At 19.3% G+C, this 12,500-nt stretch overlaps 3 protein-coding genes across 3 annotated transcripts in view; 2 read left to right on the top strand and 1 right to left on the bottom strand.

The window, feature by feature from the left end:
• Positions 1-5,220, top strand: part of PADL01_1017700 (zinc finger protein, putative) — a gene marked incomplete at both ends in the record, with an annotated part of 5,330 nt that extends 110 nt beyond the window's left edge. The window contains 3 exons of the mRNA XM_028682241.1: positions 1-17; positions 125-217; positions 341-5,220. The exon at positions 1-17 is cut by the window's left edge and continues 110 nt beyond it. Coding sequence (XP_028538538.1) covers positions 1-17; positions 125-217; positions 341-5,220 — 4,990 coding nt within the window. The remainder of the gene's footprint in view (positions 18-124; positions 218-340) is intronic.
• Positions 5,221-5,636: 416 nt separating this feature from the next.
• Positions 5,637-6,560, bottom strand: PADL01_1017600 (conserved Plasmodium protein, unknown function; the record flags this gene model as incomplete). The annotated part of the gene is made up of 1 exon (XM_028682240.1): positions 5,637-6,560. One exon carries the CDS (start codon positions 6,558-6,560, stop codon positions 5,637-5,639), a length of 924 nt encoding a protein of 307 aa, XP_028538537.1.
• A 1,427-nt stretch (positions 6,561-7,987) lies between these two features.
• Positions 7,988-12,500, top strand: part of PADL01_1017500 (conserved Plasmodium protein, unknown function) — a gene marked incomplete at both ends in the record, with an annotated part of 5,287 nt that continues 774 nt past the window's right edge. The window contains 2 exon segments of the mRNA XM_028682239.1: positions 7,988-10,030; positions 10,047-12,500. The exon segment at positions 10,047-12,500 is cut by the window's right edge and continues 774 nt beyond it. Of these exon segments, the coding sequence (XP_028538536.1) occupies positions 7,988-10,030; positions 10,047-12,500 (4,497 nt within the window).

Below are 12,500 nucleotides of genomic sequence, written 5' to 3'. Positions count from 1 at the left end.
TAAAAGCTACATATTAGGTAATAATATATAAACAACCAAATAAAATATATATATATATATATATATATATATATGTATATATGTATGTATATTTTTTTTTTTTTTTTTTTTTTTTTTTTTGTAGGTAAATGTACAGATATTAATTGTATATATGCTCATTCTGTTAATGAGCTAAGAGAAGTTGGTAAACCAGCCATATGTCAATTGCACAGAGAAGGTAAAAAAAAGGAACATCAAATTATTATATATATATATATATATATATATGTATATATTATTTATATATTATTTATATATTATTTATATTTATATTTATTTTTATTTTTTTTTTTTTTTTTAGGACGGTGTATTAAAGGAAATCAGTGCAGATTTGCACACTCAATTAATGACATAAACACAAAACTTGTTAAGTTTTATGGATCAAATGTAGACATAGAATTTGATGAAGAAATTATTCAGAGTAAGATTCATAGTAAAAATATATCTAACACAAATAATAGTTGTATGAATATATTAAATAAAAGTAATCCTCAAATAATGAATAAAATAAACTGTTATGAAAATGAAGAAAGTGAGAAGAATGAATTTATAAATATACATAATAATAAAAAGGATATATATAATTTCCAGATGCATATGAACAACATAAATGTAAATGATAATGATGATATAATAAATAGGGCTAATTTAGTTGTTCAAAAAAATATCACAAGTGGTGATATATATCTTAATAATAATAATAAAAGTAATTGTAAGCTTAATATATGTAAGATATATAATCATAATAATAATAATAATACTATTGTTGGTCATGAAAAGAAAGAAGAAAATATATTAAACATTTCACATGTTAAGAAAAATACAAAATTATGTTCTTTAAATATTAAAAATGAACCCATTCAACAAGTTAATGATTTTCTTTTACATAATAATAATCTATTAGAATATAAAAAAGAACAGAAAAATTATTTCATATCCCCACAAAATATTATAAATAATGAATATGATGAATGTAACTTAAACAATATGTTAAATAATAATTGTAATAATTTAAACATACACACGTCTATATGTTTAGATACATCAAATATGAATATTAATGAACAATATTTTGACTTAAAAGAAAAGACTATGGATAATGATGAGATTATAAATTATTCATATGTAAAAAATAAAGATAATATGAATAAAATAAATAATATGGAAACAAGGTTAAGAAAAAATATTATCATCCAACCAAAAAAAAAAAAAGATCTATCACATGTAAATATTATTAATAGTAATAATAATAATAATAATATGAGTGACATATATGATGTGAAGGGTCCAAAGATTAATGTAAGTAATATGATTAGATTAAATGTAGAAAATAAATTAAAAAAAATACAGGATTGTAATAAAACAGGACCAGAACTAACAAGCTTACAAAATATTATTACAGAAAAGGAATATATTTATAAACAGAATGATGATAAGTATTTATTTAATAAGGTAGTAGGAGGCAATAATAAATATGAAGATATATATGGAGATATATATGGAGATATATGTGAAGATATATGTGAAGATATATGTGAAGATATATGTGAAGATATATGTGAAGATAATAATTTGAGAAGGAAAGATATGTTTATATCCATGTCAGACAATAATAATAATAAAATGAATGATGATTATAATGTAAACAATAATTCTAACAAGTGTGTTATAAATTTTGTCGGATGTATAAATAAGGAAAACCATAGTGGAACTACAGACGGAGGTGAGACCGATAAAAGGTGTGATGATAATTCAAAGGTTAATAATAAGAATCATGAAATAATACTAAATAATGAGAATAATTTTATAGATGGTAATGATTATATTTATTGTAATAATGTCAATAAGAATATCACACATCTCAATAAAAATAACTCCTTGATATACTCAAAAGAAGAATACAATATGTTTAGATATGAAGATAATTTGATGAGTCAACAGAATATAAGTAAGAAAAAAAATAAAAATAATGATAAGGAATATTCTAATGATCTTAACATAAAATATGGTAGTCATTCTAAGGTACATCAAGAAATTAATAAAATGAATCATATCAATAATATAAACAACATAAAGCATGTTAAAAATATTAAACATGTTAACAGTATTAATCATATAAATAATACTTATAGTGATCATGCTTATAATATGGAATGTTTAAAAAATAATCATAAGCAATATTATGATCAAAGTAATATAAATCAATCCAATCTTATACAAATAATTAATAAACAGAAAGAAGACGATAAAAAAGATGAAGAAAGCAATAGGGATATTAAATTAAAAGAAAAAAATAATGATCATTATGATGATGATGATGATATTATTATTTGCTATAATGAAGATCAATGTTATGATAACAATGAATATATAGGTCTAAATGATGAATGTATTAAATCCAAGAAATTGTCAGATGTACAGATTGAAAAAAGAAATGAAAGTTTAAATTATAAAAATAATAATGAAGATATGATAAGTCCATTAAATTGTTATGATAATAAAACAGATCACGATTTTGAATATATAGAAAATTTATATTTTCAAAGGATCAATGATTATACAACTAATGATATTACAAAAGATATGAAGAATAATAAGAAAAGAAATACAAATAAATTGTTTACATGCAAAGAATTATTTCCAAAAAATAAAGATTGTTTTATATTAAATAAAAATGAAAGGAAACATTCGAGGGAATATAATATAACCAATGATGATAATAAGATAAATATTACTATGTATTATAATAAGGATATAAAATTGAATGCAATACAAAATTATATAGATGTCATCACTCCAAGAAATGATAATATTATAAATGATGATAGAATAAATGATAATAGAATAAATGATAATAGTATAAATGATAATAGTATAAATGATAATAGTATAAATGATAATATTATAAATGATGATAATAATAATATTAATTGTAGCGAAAAAATATGTAATCATAATAATATACTGTGGAATAATAGCAAAATGTCAAACAATAATCAGGATTCTCCTTTTAGTTATATGAATGTAAGATATTTGAACACACAAGATGGTGATAGAAAATATGATAAGCATGATGGTAATGAAGATTTGAATAATCTAATAGATGTAAAGGAACCTTTACAACATGCTCTTTGGATGAACAATAATGAACACACTAACATAAATAATAATTATTATGATAGTTTTTATAATATAAACAATGTAAATAAATTAGATAATTTTAAAATGTGTAATATATATGAGAATGAGAATAATCCCATAGAAATAGAATCCAATTCAGAAATGGTTCTTGTTCATACAAATAATAATGATTCCATCAATGTTTTCAACCAATCTTTTAATAAAAATAAAAAAAATGGAAGCTGTCATGAAAATGTTGTTCAGGTAGATGCACATCAGATGGTTCTAAATAATATGAATGGACTAGCTGATAAGGTTTCTAGAGATATGTGTAGGAAGAAAATAATTGAAGATAAAATATCATACGAGGATGATAATAAAAATGTATATGTAAATGATTTGTATGATAATAACGATGTATATACTTGTAGTAAAAATAATTCACGTGAATTCATAAAAAATGTGGAGAAGAATAATGTGAATGTAAATAATAATAAATTAGTAAATTCATATGAGCAATTTAAAAAGTATGACCATATTAATAATAGTATGACTGATATATATCAAATAAATTATCCGTTTTATTCTATCAATGAAGAAAATGAAACTACCTTTAGTAACCCTGAAAACATTAATTATAGATTATTAGAAGAAAGGAAAAGAAAAAATTATTTGAATAAATATTATAATGTGATAAAATCAATAGACAAGGATCATTATATATATAATATTCCATTTGGATCAACTATTATCAATGATAATAATGTTAGATATAATGATGAATATGGAAATATCAAAGAAAGAGAAAACAACAATGGAAGTATATGTTCAAATAAAAACATAAATACAAACATAAATACAAACATAAATACAAACATAAATACAGATGTGAGTTCAAACATAGAAAAATGTAACTCCTTTAATAGCATGGAACTTCTAATAGAAAAAGAACATGCATTACAAAACAAGATGAATAAAACATATAATATAGAAAATGATAAAAATAATTTTAGTCATATGAAGGATATACAAATGTGGATGCATAATAAATATTTTAATGAAGAAAAAGAGAATAATATAATTCTTGCAGAAGAAGAAAACGATATATCTACAAATGAAGATAATAAAATTGTATATATCAATACACACAATAATAATAATAATAATAATAAAAATAATAATATGAATAGATTTTATGATAATAATAACTTATGGAATAAGCAACAAGGAAATGAGATAAACGAAAAGAAAAGAAGTATGTGTAATTTTAATTATAAGAGTATGTCTTTAGATAATATAGAAAGGGATGACCAATCTGTCTATCTAAATAACAATTATGAGAAGGATTTATCTGATTATTTAAGAAACAATCAAAATGACATAATATATAAGAACCATTCAAAGGACACCACCAATAATAATAACAACAATAATAATAATAATAATAATAATAATAATAGTAGTAGTAGTAATTATAATTATATTTATAATTCTTGGAACCCTTTTCATAAGAACAATACATTTGATACACATACAAATTCTTTTAATATTTTAAATTGTCATTCCAATTACAATAATTTTGATAATATAGAAAATAGTATTACATCTAATATGATGAATAATTTAGAAAACACAAATCTTCCAAATAACGATACAAATAAATGTTATCAATCTAATGAACAAAATTTTTTTTCTCAATTACATTGTTATAAAAATGATAATATATTATTAAATAATACACATTTAAATAATAAAAATAATTTCTCTTATGATTCTATAAAAAATGATTATAATATGTTAGAAGCATCTTCTAACCATACATCTTCTTTTTTAAATTATGATTTATATAAAACAGATTCTATATATATTACTCCAAGCTCTTTTGAAAATATTAATCCAACACCTAATGTTATTATTAAACAAAAAAATACAGATATTTATAAAACAACACTTTCTCAAAAAAAAAAAATTTTTAACAATGATGATGAGAATATAGAGCAAGATAATTTTATGGATATTCCAAATGATTTAAATTTTAGTTTTTTAAATAAAAATGATTGAAGTGGTATATCCATATTTCTGTTCCCCTCAAAAAAAAAAAAAAATTAATATTGACATATTATATATTTTTATGTTTAAGTTTTTTATTTTGAATTTTTTACCCCTAACATATATATATATATATATATATATATATATATATATATATATATATGTGCATATTTATTTATTTATTTATTCATTTTATATTTTTTTTATCTTCATGTATCCAATGTAAATATATAAAAGGTAGAACAATATATAACAAGAAAACAATTTGAATTATTATGTCAATATTATATAATTTTTTCACCATAAAAAATTAAAAATGTGAAGTCATAAATATATATATATATATATATATATATATATATGTTTGTTTGTTGTGTACATATATTTCCTTTATTTATGTAAAAATATATATTGACTTCTTTTTTTTAATGTGAGTTATTTAAAGCATTAAAATTTGCATTAGCAATACAATCAGTATAACTATTCCATATTCTATATTCAATTATGTAGAATATATTATCTAATGATATGTCTTGAATAAAAGTATTTTCTTTTGCATATCTACTAATTTCGTTATTCTCTTGGATTTTCATTGCTATTTTTATATTTGAAAATGTTCTTTCATTTTGTGCTGTACATTTATTATTTACTATAATAAATTCAACATCTTTTACAACTGTTTCATTAGTTTTTTCATTTTTGATATGAATTTTTATCAATTCTATATAATTATTATTTATATTAGTAAATGAAAACACTAACGAATAAAATAAAATATTTTTCTCATCACAATGGATAGCTGATAATATATTGCATTTTAATCCATCCGAATTTATAAAACTATTATTGTTATTTAAATAATATCTTCTAATCTCCTCATATTTTATATTATTCATACTTATTTCTATTTTTGTATCATATTCTAAATTTTTCTTATTTCCTAAATTCATTAATTTTAAATTGTCATTCTGCTTTATATACACATCGGCAATACTTTCACTTTTTATATTTTTTTTTTTATTATTTTCACCTGACTCGTTAATACAATCATTTGCTTTTACACTCACTGAATTAGCTTCATTTTGTATATATTTTGTATTTTCACCTGACTTGTTAATAACATTTTGTGTTATTGTACTGACTAAGTTGTTTTTATTTTGTATATATATATATTTTTCTCCTGACTTGTTAATACATTTTTTTGTTTTTATATCATTTTGTGTATTTTTTTTTATTTTCTTGATGTTTAGAAAAATATGTTTATAACTTTTATTTTTCTTGTTCAGTAGAATCATTTTTTTTATGTGGTTTGAGAATGTTCTTTTGAAAAGGTTAAGTAAATATTTCATTATAATAGTGAGGTTTATATTTTAAAAAAAATAATGTATAAAGGTGGGTATATATATTATATATATAATATAATATTTAAAAGATTTATGTCATTTATATGGCTGATTTGATATACAAATATACTTGTATTATAAATATGTCTTATATATATATTAATTAATGTTTTTATTACATTAAAATAATTATCATTTAACAAGGAAAATACAATTTTCAAACAAAATATTTTCAATAATATATATATATATATATATATATATTTATAATATGTATATTATCATTTGGGACACATGTTTTATTCTTCATTTTTCATTTAATATAAAAAGAATAATTTGTTCAAGAATATATCATAAAATATATATACAAATGTGTATATACAAAAGAAAAAGACAATGATATCATTTCAACCTTGTGGAGTAAAAATTGAGAGAACATTTATAATTTTTTCTTTAAACATATGTTATTATATAATCTCTCTTTATAGATATTATAAGAAAGAAGTGTTTAAAATGTATACATATATATCATAACAACATCGAGATATGAGTATATTTTTTTATATATATTTAAATATTAAAAGGACGAATATGAAAACATATGATTAACTAAATAATTTATTGATTAATAATTCTCTTCATTTATTCATTCCTTTATATATATATATATATATATATTTTAAGTTACTATGTAGTATTCTCAAAAATATACTCACATTATATTCCATAAAAAAATAAAAATATATATATATATATATATATATATATAGTTATATATAAATAATTTAATATATATGTTATATATATATATATATATACATCAATGCACAACGGTGCAAAGAAGGGAGGAATAAAAGTATATAAAAATATGTATGATTTATATATATATATATATGTATGTATTTATTATATATACATATATATTATTTATTTTTTTATGTATATATTATTCTTATTTATGGAGGAAGGAAAATACAGACAGACTACTTTTTCTTTTTATTCAAGTTATATAATTAATAAGACGAGTATAAAATAAATAAATATATATATATATTGTGTATCAAAAATTATTTCATTTTGTAATTTATATATTTATTTATTTATTATTTTTTTATTTTTATGATATGGAAATATATATATGTTTTATTATATTTGTAATGTGTTCATAAATATATATATATATATATATATATATATATATATAATTACGCTCACATAATATAATACATATATATATATATATATCATAATATTTACAATCAGAATATGTCTTTATTCCTCTTTAATTTTATATTTATTTTAATTTTTTGTGTATTTTTGTTTTTTTATTTTTATTATTATTTTTCTATGTTTTAATTTGTAATTATTGTTTTCGTTTTTTTTTTTTGTTTTTTTTTTTGTTTTTTTTTTTTTTTTTGTTATTTTAAATCAAGATGAATAACCTTGAGAGAATAAAGCAGAGGCTGGAAGAATCTGTAGAGAAGCACAAGAAAAGATTATTAATGACAAGAGAAAAGAAGAAACAAAATAATCTTTCTATATGTTTGAACAACAAAAATGTAAACAAAGGAAAGAGTAAAATAATATTAAATGATGATAAGAGTATATGTGCTGATAATAAAATAGTGACAGATACAAATATTTGTATGAATAAAAATAAACTAATTGAAAATTTAAGAAACACAAAATCGTTATTAATAAAAAAAAGAAGAAGCTTAAGTAATATGAATAAAGAAAATAATATTGTAAATAAATATGAAGCAAAAGGGCAATTAAAAAATAAAAATATTCCATTAAAAAAAAATACAACATCCTTAATTAATAGTAATAAGGGTATAAAGAAATATGAAAATAAATTAATAAATCCAACAAATATAAGTTATACTATAAGAAATAAAATTAAGAGTAGTATTAATATGAGTCATATAAAAGAAAAAGAAAAGAAACTAAAAGATGAACATGATAAAGAAAATAATACAAATAGTAATGATAATATGAATACCTTTCAAGATGTAAACATATCTGATAATAATAATAATAATAATAGTAATAGTAATAATAATAATAGTAATAATAATAGTAATAGTAATAGTAATAATAATAGTAATAGTAATAATGATAATATGAATACCTTTCAAGATGTTTCTAAAGATGTTAGAGATAATATTAACGATTTATTTCGAAATTTTGTTAATTGTCAAATTAACAACTTATATGTTATAACTACAGATACAAATAAAATACCTAATAATAAAATATTCCTTTCAGAAGGACAACAAAAAGTTTTAGAATTAAAAAATAAACAACATAGTAATGGATATGATATAAAGGATGACCATTCATGTGATGATAATTGTAGTAATTATAACAATGTGTATGATAATTCTTATGTTATGAGAAAACAAAGACAAGAGGATAATATTAAAAAAATTATGAATAAAAATGATATGGATGATATGATATATGTATGTTCAGATGAAAGGATGTCTAATAACATGGTCATCAAAAGGAATAATATTAATGATAATAATAAAAATAATAATAATTATTATTATCATGGTCATTATAATAAGAAGTGTAGTATTCATGATAATAGTATATATGACACATATGAGAAAAATTTAAAAAAACTTTTAGAAATTGAATATAATATGAAAAAAAAAATAGAACGATTTGAAAAATATAAAGATAATAATAATAATAATAATATGTCTACAAAATCATCAGCTTCTTCATATCCTTATGGTGATAGTCATAGTCATGATAATGATGATGATATAACATTATATTCACATATTTGTTCTAATATTCAAAATGCAAAAAATCAAATTCCATTTGATCAAAGTAATATTGATACATCTATGATGAAAGCTAAAAATTTTATTATTAAAAGAATGACATCAACCTCAAATATAAAAAGTAATCATACGAATAAGAAAAGTTTATATAAAGAAGATGTTAATAATAATGATAACAAAAATTATGATAATAATAGTTATATTTTTTCTCATGATGAGGACTGTGATGAATTATATTCCATACAAAAAAATATATACTCTAAAGACATCTATAATATTGATCATTTCACTGATTGTAATAAGAATACTAGTTCAAAAAATGGAAATAATGTAGAAAAGAATTTATATACTCATCATGATAAATATAGTTGTCTTACTTCTAATATGGAAAATAAAATGTTACAAAAAAAAATAAAAAGTGATGATGATTCTAAATATAAATATAAACATAAACATATCAATGATCAAGATAATATAATAAAAAAAAAAAAAAAAAATTTTAATAATTACTCTTATGAAAACAATGAAAATACAGAATTGGATACGATGAAAAGAAACCAACAAAATTATTCTAGTAATTGTTATTACAATTATTGCAATGAAAAAAAAAAAAAAACAGAGAAAGAAAAGTTAATGAAAAGGAAAAAAAAAAAAAAAAAAAAGAAAAAAGAAAAAAAAAAAAAATGACATTCAAAATGACATTCAAAGTGATATTCAAAGTGACATTCAAAGTGACATTCAAAGTGACATTCAAAATGATATTCAAAATGATATTCAAAATGGAAATGAAAATATATATATGAATAACATAAAAAGTAATATATCTTTTAATAATTCAAAAGATGATAGTAGCATCTATTATTCTTCATATATAGAAGACAAATATTTATCATCATATAATAAAGATGAAGAAATTATTTTTGATAACGATACTTGTGATCATTATATAGATGAATCTATAAAATCTCAAAATAATATTTGTCATAATCATCATATTAATATATTTAATAAAGAAACAGATGAAAAATCCTCTTGTTTAGAAGGTTTTAATCAATCAGTATTTTTGTCTAATAAAATATATTCTTCAAATATAGATAAAGAAAATATAAAATCTTTTAGATCTAATGGAACATATGAAGATGGAAGTATAAAAGAAAAAAAAAATTCTTTAAATGATAAAATTGAAAAAAGGGAAGAAGAAAAGGTTTCTTATTATTTAAAAGAAAACAATTTCAATGATGATAAAAATATAAAAGAGGATTATAATATTAATTCATATAAATCTAATCAACAGAATGATGATATTTACGATCAGATACAAAATTCGTCAATTAAGAAAAGTAAAATGACATGTTTATTATTAAAAAATAAAATAAATGATTCTCATATGTTATATAAAGATAATAATATCGATTCTATTGATCACTGTTATATTTGTTCTTATCCTATAAAAAAGAATGAACAAAAATTTATTTTAAATAAAAGAGAAGAAGAAAAAAAGGGGAAAGAAAATATGGATATAACACATCAAAATTATGATAATTATGATAATATTAATCCTTCTTATAGTTCTGAGAATCACATGAGGAGTCATTTAAGTTATTGCTCACATAGTAACATAAATGATGAAGAGAAAAAATCATACTTTTCAACTTTTACAAATAAAAAGAAGTCTTTCAAAAATTATATGTCTAGCCATACTGTGTGTTTAAAAAGAAATAAACAAGATGTTGAAGAATATCACAAATGTGGTAATAATAATAAGAATAATATTTATGATAATAATAATATTTATGATAATCATATTCATAATAATAAAACTTATAACCATTGTTATGATCAAGTTATATACAATCCTAAATATGAAGAGAAAAATGTAACTCCATATTTAACTCAAAAACATAAAGTAATATATAAAAAGATTTATAGTAATCAAATAAATATTCATAACAATGAATATAATCATAGTGAAGATGAAAAATATATATATATAAAAAAAGAAAACATACCATTCAAAAAAGAAAGAGAAAAAAAAGATATTTTCAGTTATATAAAAGGAATGTATTTATCTCCCCCTCCAAAAAAAAAAAAAAAAAAAAAAATTCCTATATCTCAAAGTGAGGAATATATAAACGAAGAAAGCTCTTTTAATATTCAATCAAATCATATTAATAGTTATAAAATAAATAATAATAATAATAATAATAATATATTAAATAAAAATAATCAAACTGATCATGTAGAGAATGTAATATATGATAATACTCATGATGATGATGATCATCATTATAATAATTTAAAAAAACAGAATAATAATAAATCTCAGTCTTCCTACGTTTGCTCTCCTTCAACATCAAACTCAATACTTAGAAATAACACAGAATCTTGTGTTTTAAAAAATTATAAACAAACTGATCAAAAAGTAAAAGAAGATGGACAAACAATAAATAATAATTCGGAAAAGAAAAAAAATAAAACTTATATAAAAACAAATAGCATACTTTTAAAAAAAATACTCAAAATGAAAATTGAATCGATGAAAAGAGAAAAGGAAGATAATAAAGACAAAAATAATCTTAATTATAATAACAATCAAAAAGAATATATTCATTATGATGATGATAATAATAATAATATACAAGCTATTGATGATGATCATCATCATGATGATGATGATGATAACATTATCGTTAATAAAAATAACAATATAATAGAAATGATGTCGACAAAAGATAAAATGATAACAACTACTATAGATTATAACCAACAAATAGATGAAAAAGAATATCAAAATGATATATTCCAAAATGAAAATATTTCTAATATTAAAGAACAATATTCAAGTATATACACACATATTGATATGAATAAGGATACATTAAAATATAATAATATATCTATTTATGAAAATAAGGCATCAAATGATTTTATATCTTCAAATGATTATTATATTAATAAAAATGAAGAAAAAACACCCAATAGAGATAAAGAAAATAACATAAATAATTATAATAATATAAACGTGAAAGAAAATATATCCGCTTCTTATCACATGAATAATAATATAAAAGATGTAATAAAATTTAACGAATCATATTATTGTTATTTGAAAAATGTTGAAAAAAATGATATATATCCCAATTCTGAA

Source organism: Plasmodium sp. gorilla clade G2, assembly GCF_900097015.1.
Source record: "Plasmodium sp. gorilla clade G2 genome assembly, chromosome: 10".
In the NCBI taxonomy this organism is placed as follows: Eukaryota; Apicomplexa; class Aconoidasida; order Haemosporida; family Plasmodiidae; genus Plasmodium; species Plasmodium adleri (nom. inval.).
Note: the sequence above shows the minus strand (reverse complement) of the source record. Positions and strands in the feature narration are given on the sequence as shown.